Here is a 19,743-nt window from a genome sequence, read left to right on the forward strand (position 1 = left end):
ATACCAAAGTCAAACTCATGCTATTTCCCATTTCCACTGAGACCAAACGTGTATGTCCAAAATAACAATGATTCAGCATTGCAATGTTTATATATTAATATGAATGACTGTAACAACATGGCAACTCCAAATGAGAGCTGCAGCTGCACGCTACTGAATGGAAAATGGAGGACCAAAGATGACAGGATAAATAAATAAATGCACACTGGGAAGCATTATAGTTTGATACTGCAGCTGAAGTTAGACTTGAAGAAGAATCTGTCTGTTCACCGATTCAGCCATTTCAATATTGATAAGTTGATTGCATTTCTATATTAACATGCTATATTAGACAAGTCAAGTCAAGTTTATGTATATAGCGCATTTCATACACAGAGGTCATTCAATGTGCTTTACATAAACAAAACCAAACAATAATAACAAATAAAAGCATAGAAGGGCAATATAGTAAAATAATAGTTAAAAGGTAAAGATCATAATAAAAAGAAAACATAAAACACAAGGTAAAAATCATTTAAAAATAAAGAATAATTAGTAAGCAAAACAAAGGCAAAAAGTAGTAAAAAAGTAATAAAGTACTGGACCAAGTAGACTAATTATCAAGGCAGATTCAGAATTTGTAACTTCGGCACAGTTAGCAGAAAGCATCTGAGAACAGTTTGGTCTTAAGTCTAGATTTAAAACTGGCTACAGTTGGGGCCTTTTTAATGTCATCCAAAAGTTGGTTCCACAGCTGAGCGCATAGCAGCTAAAAGCTGCTTCACCATGTTTAGTTCTAACTGTAGGTTTTACTAGCAGGTTTTTCACCTGGGACCTGAGAGGACTAGAAGGTGTGTACTGCTGAAGCATGTCTGACAAGTATTTAGGTCTTGCTCCATTTACTGATTTATAAACAAGCAATAGTGCTTTAAAGTCAATTCTGTGACTTACTGGAAGCCAGTGCAAGGACTTAAGAATTAGAGTAATGTGGTCAGTTCTTTTAGTTTTTGTTAGAATCCTAGCTGCTGCATTTTGTATCACCTGAAGCTGTTTAATAGTATTTTTAGGAAGGCCTGTGAACAGTCCATTGCAGTAATCAACCCTGCTGGAGATAAATGCATGAATGAGTTTTTCTAAGTCATGTTTTGACATCTGAGTTTGGAAATATTTTTGAGGTGGTAAAAAGCTGATTTAGTTATTGCTTTCATGTGGCTGTTGAAATTTAGATCACTGTCAATTAATACACCAAGATTTTAACAGTATCCTTTGCCTTCAACTCTTTTGTGTCAAGGAGAGTGGCAACCCTAAGTCTTTTCCTCATTTTTACCAAATATAATTACTTCAGTTTTTCTTTGTTCAGCTGAAGAAAATTTTGAGACATCCAGGTGTTGATTTGTTCTATACACCGACACATAGATTCAAGAGGACCATAGTCGTTTGGTGATAGAGCTAAGTAAATTTGTGTGTCATCTGCATAGCTATGATATGAAATCAAATTATTTTGAATGATTTGTCCAAGTGGGAGCATATAGAGGTTGAATAATAGTGGCCCAAGATCGACCCTGGGGAGCACCACAGGTCAAGGCGGCTGGTGTTGAGGTACAGTTTCCATTGCACCAAAGAAGCCCTTTCTTGTAGACATGATTTTAGCCAGCTGATAACTATGCCTGTAAATCCAACCCAGTGTTCTAGTCTGTGTAGTAAAATATTGTGATCAACAGTGTCAAATGCTGCACTAAGGTCTAGTAGCACTAGGACTGATGTTTTACCTGAATCTGTGTTGAGGCTATGTCATTGGAAACTTTAATGAGAGCTGTTTCAGTGCTGTGATTTGTTCAAAACCAGACTGAAAGTAATCAAAATACCCATTTGATGTTAGGAAGGTGGTTAATTGATTAAAGACTACTTTTTTCAATAATTTTGCCAATAAAAGGTAGATTGATATGGGCCTGTAATTGTTTAGCATGGAGGCATCCAGGTTATTCTTCTTGAGAAGTGGCTTTACAACTGCTGTTTTCAGTGACTTAGGAAAAGTGCCAGACAGCAGTGATACATTTACAATTTGAAGGACATCCGGCTATGAGGTGAAAAACAGTTTTTCAAGTTTAGTTTCCCTCTGTTTGTTGCTGGAAGTTCAGGTTGTTGAATTTATAATTGAGCAGATATGTTGAGTCTGATTTTGTCAATTTTACCTTTAAAAAAGATGAAAACTCATTGCATTTATTAGTTGAGAGAAGTTCAGGCTAATTGAGAGGGGGATTTGTTAACTTATCAACAGTTGAAAATAGAATAATGAGTGTTATTTGAACTTCTATTGATAATGTTAGAAAAGAAAGACTGTCTTGCTTTGCCTATTTCAGAGTTATATGTGGAGCATCTCTTTATGGATTTCATAGTGGATCTGAAGTTTGTATTTACCATTTTCTTTCAGTCTTCCTACACTCTCTTTTAGAAGTTTAACTGCTGGATTTTGCCTCCATGGTGCTTTCTGTTTGTCCTTAACTTTCTTGAATTGTAATGGAGCAATGTCATCCATAATGTTTGCCATTTTTGCATTAAAGTGATCAAATAAGTCTTCAGAGTCTGACAGTTGACTTGACTTTAGTGAAAGTGCTTGCTCAAAGAGAGCACTTGTCTGATCATTTATGATTCTCCTTTTTACCACCATAGCTGTGTTTTGAGTGTGGGGACATAGACACATCAAAGAACACGCAGAAATGATCAGATAAGGCCAGGTCTTTACATCGAGACCCTTTGTGATAACAAGGTCGAGGGTATGGCCGAGAGAGTGTGTTGGCCCCTTTACATGCTGTGTTAGGGAGAAAGTATCGATTAGTGCAATGAATTCCTTGGCATAGTTGTTTTCAGGATTATCCACATGCAAGTTTAGATCCCCTGATATAATAAGACAGTCAAACTCTATGCAAACAACTGATAGCAGTTCACCTAGCTCTTCAAGAAAAACTTTAGCTGAATGTTTTGGAGGCCTGTAAATTGTCAGTAATAAAATCTGAGGAGAAGACTTAATGCATGCACACAGATATTCAAATGAAGTAAAGTCACCGAATGATCTAATGATTGGATTGAAAAGACGCCTTGAAAATTGTGGCTATCCCCCACCTCTTTTATTTGCTCTGGTAGCACTCAAAAAACTGAAATTTGGGGGAGCTGATTCGATGAGAGTAGCAGCACTGTTTGCTTGATCTAACCATGTCTCAGTTAAAAGTAAAAAATCAAGGTTGTGTGTGCAAATTAGATCATAAATTAAGAATGATTTGTTTGAAAGAGATCTGATATTTAGGAGTGCTAGTTTTGCTGTAAGTGTTGGGGAAATATGATCCATGGGGGAAATCTGAGGTTGATGTGGTACGGGTAGGAGATTGGACTGGTTTACCCTATCGATGCATTACCCAAGCTCGATGCATTTGTGTTCTATTTCTTGTCAATACAGGAATAGAGAATGTCATGGGCTTACTGGGTCCCGGCATGTTCTCAAAACTACTGTCAGTACCATTTATATTGCAGGGACCCTGAGAATATCATGCAATACAGTCATCATATAATTGTCCCCTGCTGCTGCCATCTGTATCTTCCACTGAACATTCCATGCTATATGCCGGCTGAGAAAATGAACTAAGAGGTTGCTGCTGCTTAAGAGATCCTTCTAAACGGGGAGGGGGTGGAGGTGCCCTTCGCTTCTTTGGTGCTAATGATCTTGGGCTAGTAAAACTCTGCATGGCTACTGGTCTCTCCATTCTTGCAGGGAACATCATGTGCTTGGGTGGGGATGGTGATGGGTATTCAGGGGATCCTGTGGAGTTTGAGTGGGTGATGGGATGACGGGGTGGCGATGGTGATGGGAGATTAGGGGGGTTTGTGTGGCCTGGGGAGTTTGATTGGGTGGGGATGTGATTGGGTGTGGGTGGTGATGGGAAATCAAGGAGGTTGGGGTTAAAAATTGATCCAGTCTCCATCTGCCTGCTGAGGTTCTGGGAAGTTTGTTGCAGATGCTCCGCTTTCAGCATGTATTCCAGTAGTGTATTCCATGTTGTTGTGTCTTTGTGGTGACAAGGAGACGACGGAGGTGGGGAGGGGTATTGGTACTGGTGTTACAACATGACCCTTCCTTTCTGATATCCTCTCAGCAGCTTTGATAGGTGCTATCTCCTCATGCTCATCACATCCATTTGTTTGCTGAGATTCCAGGGAGTTTGACGCCAGCGATTGACTTTGAGTCATTTTAGCAGCACCCATCTTATCTTGTCCAGTGTCCAAAATTTGTATTCCAAGCTCATAGGGCCGAGAAAAGTTCCTTGAAATCTTCTTTGACATACAGCTGTTCTCTGTAGATGTCATTTGCTCCAACATGCACAATGATGCACTTGATAGTTGCATATTTTGACACCAGTTCTGCAAGCTTGTTTTTTGTATCAGACACTGAAGCATTTGGGAAACAACATACAATCATCCTTGTATGTTGTTTCCCAACAAGATAGAAAATAACTGTGTGTGTGCTGTAAGTGGTTAGAAGAAATGAAAAAATCGGAATCGGTCCATCGCTACTTTCATGTACTTTTTCTCTTTTTTATGTTCTTTCATTATGTAATTTCCTGTGTGTTTGCACTCTTATTGTCTAGCCAGGCTACCATAGTCTACAAAAAACAAGTTGTCTACTGAATGGTAATAGTTTAGTGTTTGTTGCTATGGTCATTTACGTTGGCACATTGCAATCTTTTCTTATTTCAACATACCTATCTTTTGTGTTTTCAACAGCCCTCCAAATTATTGGTGTTGATAAAGAAGTCATTGCCGGAGAAGACGTTGAATTGGTCTGTCAATTATCTGGAGCTGAAGTTGTCATTCAGGTAGATTGGATGAGAACAACACCGAAGACGGTTCAAAAAAAGATTTTCACAATCATAAGAAATAGGAATACAACACCTGAAGAAGTGGATGATCTCAAAACACGTCTTAAATTTATTGGGAATATTCAAGAAGGCGTAGCAAATATTCTTTTAAAGAATGCAAGTATTAAAGATTGTGGGAATTACTCCTGTAGATTTACTTTGTTTAAAGGCAGTCCTGTCAAGAAATCCATCCAGTTGACTGTGCATGGTAAGATCATTCTATTTATACAATGGTAGTTTGAAACCAAACCCAACGTGATGTTGTGTAATTGAGTACATGTTTACATTAATACATTAATACATTAATATTCAGAGTATTAATCTTATTCAGAATAAGACAATATTGCAAATATGGTTACCTGAGTTTGTAGTAGACTATTCTGTTAATATTCCTGTTTACATGTCACACAGCATATTCTGTTCAATAACGTCTCTATCAAAGTTCTAAAGTTACTTTCGTGAATGTTTTCATACTGTAGTAACATTATAACTACCTAAGCTATACTGCCACTGTGTCGCTACTATGCAGTCTTACGTGACTCAGCCCAAAAGTTTAGCCTACCTTTTTCATTCCCGACATCTTTTCAGAAGCTGCACATAGCTCCGCTCATAAAAAACTTTGCGAATAAGATTGGAATACTCCACATATTTTACTTTGGTTTAATGGTTAAGGGCCGTTCACACCAGGAACGGTAACTATAACTATAACACTGACCAACGATAAGGAAAGTCTCCCTTTGTGTTGATGAATGTGATGGATTTTGATTGGCTGTCAGCTTTTTATCATTCTCAAAATCGCTCTGAAAGTGATCCCCAACTATATTGTTTTTCATTTGTTATAGTTTGTGTGGACTTTGTCATTCATATTATCTAAAATATATATATTTTTTGCTGTTATCTTTTAAGTTATTGTTCTTGGTGTGAACGCCCCTGTAGAACCCAATAATGTAATAACTTCCCGATAATGTAATAACACCCAATAATGTAATAAAAATCCCTTTTTAACGCCAAGAAAAATGTAATAAAGCCTAATGTGATCATTTTCCAATATTGTAATAACTTGGTCAAAGTCGCCACCAAGGAACACTATCCCCCACACCCACACACACACCCTGTGAGTGCATTCCCTCTCTGTATCAGAGTTAGGTTTATAGTTTGTGCAGAGATCTTTTCAGTATAGTCACTTTTCAATCTATGCCAAAACCCACTTAAAGTACATCTTGCTAAAGAGTGCCATTTTCAATTACCGGTAATCTGACAATAGACCATGAGTCCAGCCAAAGTCATTGTTTTCAAACAAGTACCTAGATTTTTATAGCCATTCCCTGAGTTACAAAAATGAGCACACTTTCCTTTTATTTGCATTTAGTGTATTCTATGCTACACACCTGCCTTGTGATTTTACACAACAACTAAAAATTGTTTTGATGTCTTTAGCTCCACCTGTGGTAAATGTCCTCACTGTTACACCCTTGGTTGGCATAAGTGAGGTAACTCTTGCAACCTGCAGTGCTGACAACGCATATCCTCCTGCTGAGGTGTCATGGAATGCCAGCTCTCTTGGAAGCACAGTGAGCATTACATCAATCTCAACTGTGAACCCAGATGGCACTAGCAATGTCACCTGCAATCTTCTGGGTCTACCTTCCAGAGGAATCCAGCGCAAGGAAGTCCTGTGTTTGGTCAGACACCCAACATTGAATGGACAGCAAATGTTCAATTACTCTATCAACATCCATTGTGAGTATCAGTGCTATATCTTTACAGGGTTGTTTTCTATCTCTGCATTTTCACACAATCAGAGAGTACAGTGACAGAGGGGGCATTTGTGATTTCCAAGAGGGCACAATTTTTATTATTTTTTGTTCTTTTTTATTCGGGGGTGGGGTGGGGGTGAGGGTCGTTGGCGGTGCGCAAACCTCTCATGTCACAGTTGATGAATTAATAGATGTTAACTGTGACCGCGTGTAGAGACCCAGCTGTGCTCTAACATTAGGCCTACCTTACCTTGTTACCACCTAAGGCTCTTACATGCATGTTGCTAAGTGCTGATAACTTTGCCTGTCAAACAAATGTTATCTTCACGATTGACTTTGTTGTGATAAGAACAAACTATTTAATTTGCATGCATCAGTAGCCTATCTAACTTAATGACAGTTCAGCTCGGTGTTCACTAAGGTTGGCCTTATCAACACAACAGTGCAAATTCTGTGCTGTAACAATCTTGGATTGTTCTGAGTCAGGTAGCCTAGGCTACAGAGGGGAGTCTCCATTGTGTGTGTGTGTGTGTGTGAGAGTGAGAGCGGGAAAATTGGAATGTTACGTGTCTCTGTTTTGGTACCATTCACAAATGTTTACATTGGAAACAGATAATTGTGCACCTTACAGCACCGAACTGAGCCATACTGCTCGGAGGAAATGAGCCAGTATTGCTGTGCTGGCTCAGCTCTCATCGGACCGTTTGACCGATGGTTGACTGTATCAACGTTAACCGATCAAAGTTGTCTGTAGTCGGTTAAAAAAAAGAATTCTAAATTAGGCTATTATAGACAGTGGACTAAACGCTAGTACAGTTAGCGCTCTCATTCCAAGATCTTTTTGTGTGAAGTGAACAAATTATCCCTCACACTCAATTTTTCATAACTCGCCTGTTTGTACTTAATAAACCAATAAAAACATTTGGCGCGAGGTCACAGTGTTTGGGTTCGCACGCTCACAAGGTTTGCGAAAAGTAAAGAAAAAAACTCCAGGTTAGAGCAGACAACAGGATGAAGCGTGCAAAGACCATTTCACCAAAAAGAATGACACAGATGTAAGTTTCAACTTGTGTGATGGTGCTTAAAGGAACACGCCACCCAAAGTTTTTTGACCAATTTTCAAAACCGCACCCGCCCACCATCCGCTGGTTGTTTTAATGTATATGGGTGATGCAGCGCTGCTGACGTGAGGCTAGAAAGCTCTTGCCTGTTCTAAAAAGATTGATCCAACTGCCTACTGACTAGCCAATCAGGGGACGTCATGTGACACATCTCTCGGCCAGGGTTGGCGGGCACCATACCATACCATGTGCTGATTAGCTGTGCAGAAACGCTGTCAAGACCGTGCTAAAATTCGCTGATTGGCTCTTCAGAAATGACGACAAAACACTGCCAAAATTTGTGTCTGTAAAAAAAGTTTTGTACCTTTGTAGATCCAATTTGCACACGAAAGATAGATGTCATACTTCTCCCAATTGCTGCCTAATTGTATGTGCAAAGACATAAGTTCCTTTTATTGCCTGTAGCTATAAAGCTGTTCCACACACATTCAAACTAAATCCCTGTGGACAACTGTTTTTCACAAGTGCACAAAATATTTCTGCAGGTATGCATTTTTTTTGCACACAGACAAATTAATTCCATAGCTACAAAACGGTTCTACACATCAAGGACACAATGGTGGCAGCTGGGAATTGAACCCATGACTTGTGTGGCTATTGCATGCTAGCCACTACACTGCTGTTTTGTTGGTGATTGTTTTCTGCCCAGAACTTGTTAGTAATTTTGTTGTTGTTGTTGGTTTTGATTGGCCGGTGTGTGAAACTCCCCTATCTATGGAACTAGGCATCTCTCCTGTCTATATTTCATCCTCACCACCTGTGGCCTGTCAGTCAGTAAATCCAGGATTCCGTTAAAAGTGGATTTCAGGACTCCAGGATCTGCAAGCTTTGCAGGCAGATTGGTGTATGTTGAAGACAGGACTGTAAATCCAGGGCACCCATGCATATGTTCTGTTAGTGGTAAAAGTTTGATCTGTTGATTATTTTTTTCTTTTAGATCCCCCTGATCCTGCTAAAGTGACCACTCTTCAGAGTCCCCCTCCATCTGTAGTGTTTCAATGTCAAACAGACGCCAATCCAGAGGATGTACAATATAAATGGAGAAGGTACAATTTGTGGGATGGTGTTTGAACTTTACTTGGCAAAAAAACAATTGGTTTGTACTGGTGTGGAAAAGTTGCCCTCCAGTTAAACTTTTCCCCAAATGCTCCCGACATTGTCCCTACACATAACTGACAAACATTTCCCAACACACACGCACACACCTGCACACGGCACTTGGCAAGTTCATTACACGCCGATACGGTTTAGCGTTCTCTGAACACATTCATATTTCACCGTCACATAGCGTCACACATATTTCTGTACTCACCAGTTTTCATCCACAACATTTCCATAGCCGCCAAAGGTACTCGCTGGTTTTGCTCCACCAAACATTTCCACCACACGCACCAGTATTCCCACGCCATAGCACCTCCACTGACTGCATTCACTTCCCTGTTGTGTGTCCCGCCATCAATGGTCCCCTGAGAAACCCGAATTGTCAAAGTTGCAATCTTTTTGTATTTTTTTGTTTTGATGGCGTGTCTGTAATTGTGGTTAGGGTTTTGAACTGGTTTTAGGGAAAGAGAAAGTATATTTTTTATTTTATAAATAAAAATAAGGGTAAAATTGTTAGGATCAAGGCATGTTTATTTTTGTTATGATTAATGTCTTTATTTTGTTAATTGTTTTGTGCACTACTCTCCCACCATTTTTTTTTTGGCGTTTCTAATGGGTAGGCCCATAAAAGGCTGAGCTTCTGTCATTCAGGAGAGAGTGGCATAGGGAGAGCAGCTTGCTGTGAGGCTGAGTCTGGTTTGTGAACATTTAACTCTGTGAATCCCTATTAGTTTTGTATTGGTTATTTTGTTTAGTTAAGTCTTTAAGTGTGAGCAACCCTCGTGTTGATTTTGTTTGTAGCCTTTTTTTCAAAAGTTTTGTTTATCACTTTTGAACACTGTAAATAAACCAGCACTCTTAGCACAAAGTTTGCACTTGTCTGTGGTTCGTCAATGTCTCCTTGTACCTTGGTTGCCTGAAAGAGCGCGCATCCCCTTTGTGAGTTTGGACCGTGAGGTCTCATTCTTCACACGTGGTGGCAGCGGTGGGATTGTGGCGCCCCCTAGGGCACTGAGAGAAAGGTTGACTAGACGAGCCCAAGTGCGTAGTAAGGTGGCGTACCGACGGTTGAAAGACACTGGCAGGCTGATGTCGACCCGCCAAGAAGATGGCGGGGAGGGGGTCGAAGACCTGGTGCCTGAAACAGACGGGGAGAAAGTAAGTGATGCACCCGACTTCGCCTCCGTGTTCAAGATGCTCCAGAGGGCCGTGAGCAACCAGGAGAAGGAGGCCGTCAAACAGGAGCAGAGATGGAGGAACGTCCAGGTCCAACTCAACACTGTCCACGGCGAACTGGAAGAAATGAGGGCAAGAGTTCCCCCTGCAGCTCCAGGGGCCGTTCCTGGGGTCACCTCTGCAATGCCTGCTGATGCGGTAGTCGCCTCCACGGCGCCCCCTGCTGTCGTCGCCTTCACGGCGCCCCCTGCTGCGGTTCCTGTGGTGCCTCTTGCTGCACATCCAGCAACGGTCCCTGCTGGCCCGAGTAGCCAGCCTGCTACGCTGCCAGCCTCCCTGTGGATGCCTGCAGCCCCCCAGCACCCAGTGATGAACCAAGGAGGACCAGCCCCAGCAACCTGGACCCGAGCGTCGGTGCCCAAGATGGAGGAGGGAGATGACGTCGAGCAGTACATGACCACGTTCGAGAGGCTCGCTGCTGCATACCGGTGGCCCCCTGCTGACTGGGCCACGTTCCTGGTGCCCTACCTGACGGGCAAGGCGAGAGCCGCATACGTGGCTATGGATCCTGCAGACGCCAGAGACTACTTGAAAGTGAAGGACGCCATCCTGGCCAAGTTTGAGATAAACTGCGAGGTCTACCGTCAGAGGTTCCGGGACCCTCGCATCCAGCCTGGCGAGACGCCACGAGAGTTCTACAATCGGATTAAAGACCTCTACACCAAATGGATGAAGCCCACAGAGAAGACTGTGGAGGAGATCGGAGAGACTCTGATTCTGGAGCAGTTCCTGCGTTCGCTGGCTCCTGATGTGCGCGTGTGGGTCAAGGAGCATGATCCACAGACCGGACAATGAGCAGCAGAACTGGTGGACTCCTTCCTCGCCGCCCGTTGTGGACCGAAGGACTTCCGTTACCAGGGCTTCAGCCAACCTGCGGAGAGGGGTAAGTCTGCGGGCTATGGTGCGGGAGTGGGTCCTAGGGGTAGGGATCAGCGTAGGGGTCAAAGTAGTCGCACACCTCCACACACACCCAGAGCCTCTCCACATGGACAACCTGCATCCACTCATTCCGCACCCACAAGTACTGAGCCGCTATGTCACCATTGTAGCAGGCCCGGACATTTCATACGTAACTGCCCTGACAAGCGACCAAGAAGTTTTGGCCCCAGTGCTCAGGTCACCACTACTAGTCTGTCAGAAGTCCAGAACAGAGTGCAGACTGTTGATGTTGCTGTTAATGGTAGAGCAGCTAGAGCCCTTTTAGATACCGGTAGCACCCAGACGCTGGTGCAACCCCATCTGGTTGATCAGCCAGGAATGCTGACAGGAGGATGCCTACGGGTGCGGTGTGTAAATGGCGACGAGCACCGATACCCTCTAGCTGAAACATGCCTGCGTGTACACGGCCACACATACACTCTCAAAGCCGGAGTAGTGAAGGGCCTCCATCATCCCATAGTGTTGGGCCAAGATGTTGCAATTTTGCCAGAGCTGGTGCAATCTACTTCACCCATAAGTATAGTTGTGACCAGATCTCAGGCTAAAAGAGTGGCAGATGACGAGACAGAGAAGCAGAAGGTCTGTGAATTGTTCCCCTACTGTGATGAAGATTAAGCCCCCAACACAAACAGGCCGCGCATGAAGGGCCGCATCAGCGCCGGCGTGAAAAGCTGATTCACAGAGTTGAGTCCATGACGAGTGCAGAGCAGAATGTAACCCCCACTGCAGCTCCAGATGTTTGGGATGTGCCCCATGATTTGAAATTGCTACAAGAGCAGGACAAGACGCTCAAAGATCTTTTCAGTAATGCCACGGGAATTGACGGTGTGAGCACAGGCCAGGCTAAATCCCTCTCTGGGGAGGACTATTTTGTTAAAGATGGGTTGCTCTACCACCAGCCAGAGGGTGGCAGCACTGAGCAGCTGGTTATCACCACTAGCCTGAGACCTAATATTCTCAAGCTGGGTCATGACATCCCATGGGCAGGTCACCTGGGTAGTGTGAAGACCCTGCAGAGAATCTCTAACAGATTTTATTGGCCCGGCTTGTACACAGACGTTCACACACACTGCAAGACATGCCCCACTTGTCAGCTCACCAGCAAGCAGAGGGTTAAGCCATACCCACTTCAGCTTCTCCCTGTCATTGAAGTCCCCTTCACCAGGATAGCAATGGATATTGTTGGTCCCCTTGAGCGCACACAGACAGGTCACAAATACATCCTTGTAGTCTGTGATTACGCTACACGCTATCCCGAAGCTTTTCCCCTCCGCAAAGTCACCGCCAGAACCATTGCCCCTGCCCTCCTACAGTTATTCTCCAGGGTAGGGATCCCACAGGAGATTTTAACTGACCAAGGCACAGCATTCTTGTCGAACACACTTAAGCAGGTCTACAGGTTGTTAGGGATACGGGGTATTAGGACCACTCCCTACCACCCGCAGACCGACGGGCTGGTGGAGAGGTACAACCAGACCCTCAAAAGCATGCTGCGAAAGTTGATGGGTGCTAATGCCAAGGACTGGGATCGCTGGCTCCCTTACGTCATGTTTGCATACCGTGAGGTACCCCAAGCCTCAACCGGGTTCTCGCCATTTGAACTTTTGTATGGGAGGCAAGTGCGGGGGCCTCTGGATTTGCTGAGGGATGCCTGGGAGTCACCGAGCGCCACTACCACCAACATCCTCACCTATGTGATCGCCATAAGGGAGAAGATGGAGGAGATGGCGACCCTGGTGAGGGAGAACATGGAGAACAGCTCAACAGACCCAGTCCAGCTGGTATGACAAGTCAGCCCGACAGCGAGCGCGTTCCAGCCCAGCCAGAAAGTTCTCCTGCTCCTGCCAACAGAGGAGAACAAGCTGCTGGCCAAGTGGCAGGGGCCCTTCAGCATCAGCCGGAAGATGGGGCCAGCCACCTACGAGCTGGACATGCCTGGGAGGAGGAAGCCACAGCGGGTGTTCCATATAAACCTGCTCAAAAGAGTACCGACAGAAAGCCGCCCGGTGAGGACCAGCTCATGGTGCAAGCCGTGAGAAAGAGTATGACACCCCTGAGCAGTTTTTCCCACTGACTGCACAGCAGGGAACCAGACTTCTCCCATCTCACCGCCAGAGCAACAGGAAGAGCTGCGGGCTGTCATCCCGAAGGCCTGTTCACCGGGCAGCCTGGGACTACTTCACTGGCTGAGCACCCGATCCACCTGAAAGAGACCACCCCGGCGGCAGCGAATGTACGGGTTCGGGCGGGTTACTGCCTGCTCTCCAGGAGGAGCTGCAGGTGATGGAGCGACTGGGCGTCGGCTGGCCCTTCGGACAGTGCCTGGAGTAGCCCCATTGTCCTGGTGGCGAAGAAGGATGGCACCATGAGGTTCTGTGTGGACTTCCGCCAAGTCAATGCCCAGACCCCCGGCGCCTACCCATGCCCGCGGCTCGAGGAGCTGGTGGAGCAGTGGGTGGGGCCAGTTCATCCGCGACGTTGGACTTGAGCAAAGGGTACTGGCAGGTCCCGCTGGCCAAGGAGGCCAGATTCTACACTGCCTTCCGATCACCCCTGGGCTGTTCCAGTTCACAAAGATGCCCCTCGGTCTCCAGGGAGCACCAGCCACCTTCCAGCGGCTCATGGACCGCGTGCTAGAAGGACTGGGGCCTTTGCTGGTGCTTCCTGGGTGATATCGTGGTCCCACAGCCACCTGGAGGAACACGTGGAACATCTAGCCGAGATCTTCAAACTAGCGTCCTGAGGCTGGGTTGGCGATCCAGCCCAAAAGAAATGCACCATTGCTGCGGCCCGAGTGCGTTACCTGGGTTACATTGTGGGCCATGGTGTGATCCATCCCACAAACTGACAAGCTTCGAGGCCATCCCACAACTGCCCGCTGCCTCAAACCAAGAAGGATGTGAGGTCCTTTTTGGGTCTTGCAGGTGGTACAGGCTTTGTGCCTAACTTTGCCACCATGGCCCGGCGCCCGCTCACTGACCTGACCAGGAAGTCTGGGTCAGCAAGGGTCAGGTGGGAGGAGCATACGAGAGAGAGCCTTCACAGAGTTGAAGGAGGCTCTGTGCAGCGATGCAGTTTTGAAGAGCCCTGACTTTGACAAGCCATGGACAGTCCAAACTGGCGCCTCTGGGGTTGGGCTGGGGCGGTCCTACTCCAGGGGAAGGCGACCAACAGCGACCCGTCGCCTACATTAGCATAAACTGTTCCCCACGAGACCCGATACTCAGCTGTCGAGGCTGGAGTGTCTCCCGGTGAAGTGGGCCTTGGACACATTCGTTACTACCTTCTAGGTAGAGACTTTCGGCTTGAAACAGACCATCGAGCACTGAAATGGTTAGGCCAGATAAAGGACAGGTGGTTTTAGCTCTGCAGCCCTTTAAGTTTGAGGGTTGTTTACAGGCCAGGAAAGCACAACCTGGTTGCTGACTACCTGTCTCCGCCACCCCTGTGCCGAGTCTCCAGAGGGGGAAATGTGGAAAAGTTGCCCTCCAGTTAAACTTTCCCCAAATGCTCCCGGGCGTTGTCCCTACACATAACTGACAAACATTTCCCGACACACCGCGCGCACACCTGCACCGGGCACTTGCAAGTTCATTACCGCGCGATACGGTTTAGCGTTCTGAACATTCATATTTCACCGTCACATAGCGTCACACATATTTTTGTACTCACCAGTTTTCATCCACAACATCTCCGCAAGCCGCGAGGTACCCGCTGGTTTTGCTCCACCAAACATTTCCACCACACGCACCAGTATTCCCACGCCACAGCACCTACACTGACTGCATTCACTTCCCTGTTGTGTGTCCCGCCATCAATGGTCCCCCGAGAAACCTGAATTGTCAAAGTTGCAATCTTTTTGTATTTTTTTGTTTTGATGGCGTGTCTGTAATTGTGGTTAGGGTTTTGAACTGGTTTTAGGGAAAGAGAAAGTATATTTTTTTATAGCGTAAAATAAGGGTAAAATTGTTAGGATCAAGGCATGTTTATTTTTGTTATGATTAATGTCTTTATTTTATTAATTGTTTGTGCACTACTCTCCCACCATTTTTTTGAGTGACATTTCTAATGGGTAGGCCCATAAAAAGGCTGAGCTTCTGTCATTCAGGAGAGAGTGGCATAGGGAGAGCAGCTTGCTGTGAGGCTGAGTCTGGTTTGTGAACATTTAACTCTGTGAATCCCTATTAGTTTTGTATTGGTTATTTTGTTTAGTTAAGTCTTTAAGTGTGAGCAACCCTGGTGTTGATTTTTTGTTTGTAGCCTTTTTTCAAAGTTTTTGTTTATCACTTTTGAACACTGTAAATAAACCAGCACTCTTAGCACAAAGTTTGCACTTGTCTGTGGTTCGTCAATGTCTCCTTGTACCTTGGTTGCCTGAAAGAGCGCGCATCCCCTTTGTGAGTTTGGACCGTGAGGTCTCATTCTTCACAACTGGCTAATGTTATAAAATAAGACCATCAGAGCTGTGAACTTCAATCAGTTTACCCGTTAGCATATTTCTGTGTTGTCACATTAGATTAGTTCAAATGTCATCATGCTCAAACCACAACTGGTGCCAGTTGACCGTTATATCTAGCAGCTGTTTTATAAAGCCGTCCTCCAGAGCATCTTGTCTTTTGGTTTGATTTGTGTTTTGGTAACGTGCACAAGCAAGATCAGGTCAAGCTGCAACGCATGATTAAATTTCAAGTAAGTCAGCGGGGCAATGGAAGGATGCTTCAAAGAAGGATAAAATATATTTAGCAAATCATTTGTCCCCTCAGCAATCAGGCTCTTATAAAAGACACATAATAAAATCAATGGACATAATGGTCTACCCTTAAGTTATTGTATTGCACTGGATGCCCAACTTATTATCTATAGAGTGTGTGTGTGTGTGTGTGTGTGAACTGTTAGGCTTATTTATATTTAGGATTTTTAGTATATGTGCGTGGTGAGTGTGTCTGTGTGTGGGGGGGGGTATCTGTGTATCTGTATGTTTGTATATATATCCCCTCTTTGGTATGATAAAATTAACTTTGACTTTGACTTTGCTCCTGCACAGGAATGGAGTTCCTCTCTCCGATAATAGAATTACAAAAAATGGAAGCCAACTCCACTTCCACAATTTAACATATGACATGAATGGCCTGTATGATTGTGAGGTTTCAAACTTGTATGGGTCAGCAACAGGTTCATTGCATGTATTTGTTCCATTTCTGCACCAATGTACTCGTGAGTATTTATATTTATTTATTTATATATATATTTATTTATATATTTATTTATTTTTAATTTCAAAAGTTATGGATTATTTTAATCATTATTTCCAAGTCAATAGTTTACTGAGCTGTACACATCTCGATATACAATGTAAAATTGTATCTGCATTTAACGCATGGAATTATTTGTTGCATTAAATCTGCTTTAGCATGAGGTAGAAATGTGACATCGATCCATTTTCTATCCCTCACACTCTTTGTCATTACAGGAGATTACTGTTTAATCTGGAGCATTTTCACCATATTCCTAACTCTCGGTTGTATATTATGTGTCAGGTAAAACGTATTACCTATAAATCATGAGTAAAAGATTTATATGTGTTTTTACTGAACCTTAATGTTTTTTCCTTTATATTTTCAACAGATTTGTCCTGAAACATTCGGTAAGCTATGTTTCTGTTTTCAGGTGTATATTTGTCAACAAAATATTGTCAGTGTTGCGTATGTGCCATTTCCCCCTTTGCATTTATCCCCTTTATTCCTCCATATCCCACAATGTAGCATTATGCGTTTATTCAAGAATTTCTGAAGATGATGATTTGGAAATGACAATTCAGTTAACTGGTGGGATATAAAATGTGATTTCTACAAATGTTAAATGTTTGCTGGCATTAAGGGTGAGTTGAAATATTTTCCCAGTTTGCAACAACATGTTTCGACAACATGTCACGACTGGGAAGGCAAAGTATGGAAACCCCACCAAACCGTGAGCCGATCTCAGGAGGGTAAGTACTTTAATATACAGTACATGTACTCAGTAAGTCATATTTTATATTATGAATTGCAGTGCTAAATGACTTTTAATTAATTATAGTTAGTTCAAAGTTTACTGGGTCTACTTTTAATCCCTCTCTTTCTTGCTTCCCTTTAATTTTCCCAGTCAATTATCGGTAAGCTTTAATCTTCATTTCCTTTAAGAATCAGAGAAAAATGTTTCACATGCCCACAACAGGGCAAATATGACATGTACCAGTAGACACTCACTTCTCAAGTTATTTTTATCATGACTACATAATGCAGTTATTGAATAGTTGTTGTACTTGTTTATGTGTTGCCTGAGATGCTGTCTGTAGTACTAATGATTATCTTTTTGGAGATGTGTGAAAATCATGTTGTTTGTGTGTCTTACTAGGGTAGATCACAGTCACGGGAAGATGCAAGAGAAGGATCTTCTGAGCTGAGCATGATGCGTGAAGAAGCAGAGTCTCAGCAAATATGACACGTGACATTCTAAGTTTTCAGATTTAATTTTAGTTGTTTCGGCTTTTTTAAAGTAGTGTTCACCGTAGTTCCAATTACAGGGGGTACAGGGGGGTACTATAGCCCCCAATGAAGACCCAGTACCCCCCAAAGACACAGAAATATTAGTTTTGGGGGGGGTGTCAGATAATTTTTCTGATATTAATTTTTACAGTTAGGCTACAATACAAGCAGTGTTGTAATGTAACGGAGTACAAATACTTCATTACTGTACTTAAGTAGAAATTTCACGTATCTGTACTTTACTTCACTATTTAAATTTATGTCGGAGAAAGGCAGAGAAAAGCGCAGTTTACACTAAGGATTGAACGATTGATAAATACGATGGAAACTTGGGTCTGACATCGTTCGCAATGTGTGGTTTGTCCATGACGCTGATAACGCTACGTTCGCAAATGTACGTACATCTGGCCCTGTGTGTCTAAACATGCTTTAATTAGCTTACACTTTAATGAGCTGAATTTTGAGCTTACAGTTCTTTCACCAACCTATGTGTTTTACATTAACTTACAAAATAGATAGGCTACTTTAGCTTAGTCCTCAGATAGAGGAGGGTTGCTGCTTGCTCTGTTAAGGTATTTCTGTCCCTCCCAAACTGCATTTGGACTCCAGCGGAGTCGAGCTTTCTTCACTACAGCCAGCGAGCGAGGAAGAGAGAGAGCGGCTTAAAAAGAAAACTCAGAATCGTAGACAAGGTGGGAAAGGTTCAGATAAGTTGAGAAACAGCGGATCTTAACACAGAAACAAAGTCAACTTATGTGACGACAGTCAATTTATGTGTTTAGTAGGCTATGCTTAGAAACGAAATCAGCAGTGAACTTAAGTCAACACTAGCCTACAGTACAACACCATGCACCAAGATAACTAAAAAGTAGGCTGCATCGGAACTCCTAGAGCCGCTGTCGTAGCCGACCTCAAAGTAAAGCAGGGTTCCCACGGGTCATGGAATTTAGAACTAAACATGGTGAAGCAGCTTTTAGCTGCTATGCGGCTCAGATCTGGAACTAACTGTAAAACTAGCCAGTTTTAAATCTAGACTTAAGACCAAATTGTTCTCAGATGCTTTCTGCTAACTGCACCGAGTTACAAATTCTGTATCTGACTAATTATTCTACCTTGTCTTTTATTACTTGTATTACTTTTTTACTACTTTTGCCTTTGTTTTTGTTTACTATACTTTATCATTCTTTATTTTTAAATGATTTTACCTTGTGTTTTATGTTTTCTTTTTATTATGATCTTTACCTTTTGAACTATTCTTTGACTATTTGCCCTTCTATGCTTTTATTAGAGTGCATGAAAAATGCCCTCTATTGTTATCCGATTTATTACAGTGCATGAAAATGCACTGTACTGTTATTCCAACTTTTCTTATTATTATTATTCTTCTTCTAACGTGTTTAATGCAGCTTCAACCATTTAACGTAAAAACTTCATTCAAACTTTGTTACGTAGGTCTTACTTAGGACATGAGTGCTTCAACTTTGTAACTTTTATACTTTTTAAACTATTAATTAAAAACTATAAAAATTTCTCCATTGACTTAACATTGGCCTTTATGACATCACAGCAATTAGAATATTGTGCCAGGTGGCCAGGCCACCTGCATCAACTGTCAGTTTCTCAGGCTTTAAGCATACAGTCTCATTCTCTTAAGACTACACATCCTGTTCAACTGTTTCCTCTGTCCACAACTTTTTCAAAATAAAAGTCCTCACTACAATAATTCCCTATTAAATAATTTAACCATTTAAACTATCCACCTATTTAACTGTTCAGTCATTCCAACTATATTAAACCTCATCTACCTAGCAAATAATTTAACCATTTAAACTATCCACCTATTTAACTGTTCAGTCATTCCAACTATATTAAACCTACCTAGCAACCAATATAGCAACCATGTAAAATACCCTAGCAACAGCCTAGCAACCACTTCCACAATTACAACCTAGCAACCAATATAGCAACCAATGAGATTAACCTAGCAACCAGCATAGCAACCACCACAACTAACCTAGCAAGTTGCGTACGTCTTACTTAGATGACTTCAGCTATGTATTTTTCAACTTTGTAACTTTTATACTTTTTGAACTATTAATTAAAATCTACTAAAAATTTCCCCATAGACTTAACATTGGCCTTTATGACATCACAGCAATTAGAATATTGTGCCAGGTGG

At 43.0% G+C, this 19,743-nt stretch overlaps 1 protein-coding gene across 3 annotated transcripts in view; it reads left to right on the plus strand.

The window, feature by feature from the left end:
- Positions 1 to 18,811, plus strand: part of LOC125292447 (nectin-3-like protein) — a gene marked incomplete at its 3' end in the record, with an annotated part of 78,969 nt that extends 60,158 nt beyond the window's left edge. For all 3 annotated transcript variants that reach the window (XM_048239729.1, XM_048239728.1, XM_048239730.1), the window contains 9 exon segments: positions 4,753 to 5,094; positions 6,324 to 6,626; positions 8,702 to 8,810; positions 16,085 to 16,254; positions 16,511 to 16,577; positions 16,666 to 16,684; positions 16,941 to 17,026; positions 17,182 to 17,191; positions 17,434 to 18,811. In XM_048239729.1, the coding sequence (XP_048095686.1) occupies positions 4,854 to 5,094; positions 6,324 to 6,626; positions 8,702 to 8,810; positions 16,085 to 16,254; positions 16,511 to 16,577; positions 16,666 to 16,684; positions 16,941 to 17,026; positions 17,182 to 17,191; positions 17,434 to 17,520 (1,092 nt within the window). In that variant the 5' untranslated portion in view covers positions 4,753 to 4,853.
- Between the last annotated feature and the right edge of the window lie 932 nt (positions 18,812 to 19,743).

The sequence above is a fragment of the Alosa alosa genome, chromosome 3 (genome assembly GCF_017589495.1).
Source record: "Alosa alosa isolate M-15738 ecotype Scorff River chromosome 3, AALO_Geno_1.1, whole genome shotgun sequence".
In the NCBI taxonomy this organism is placed as follows: Eukaryota; Metazoa; Chordata; class Actinopteri; order Clupeiformes; family Clupeidae; genus Alosa; species Alosa alosa.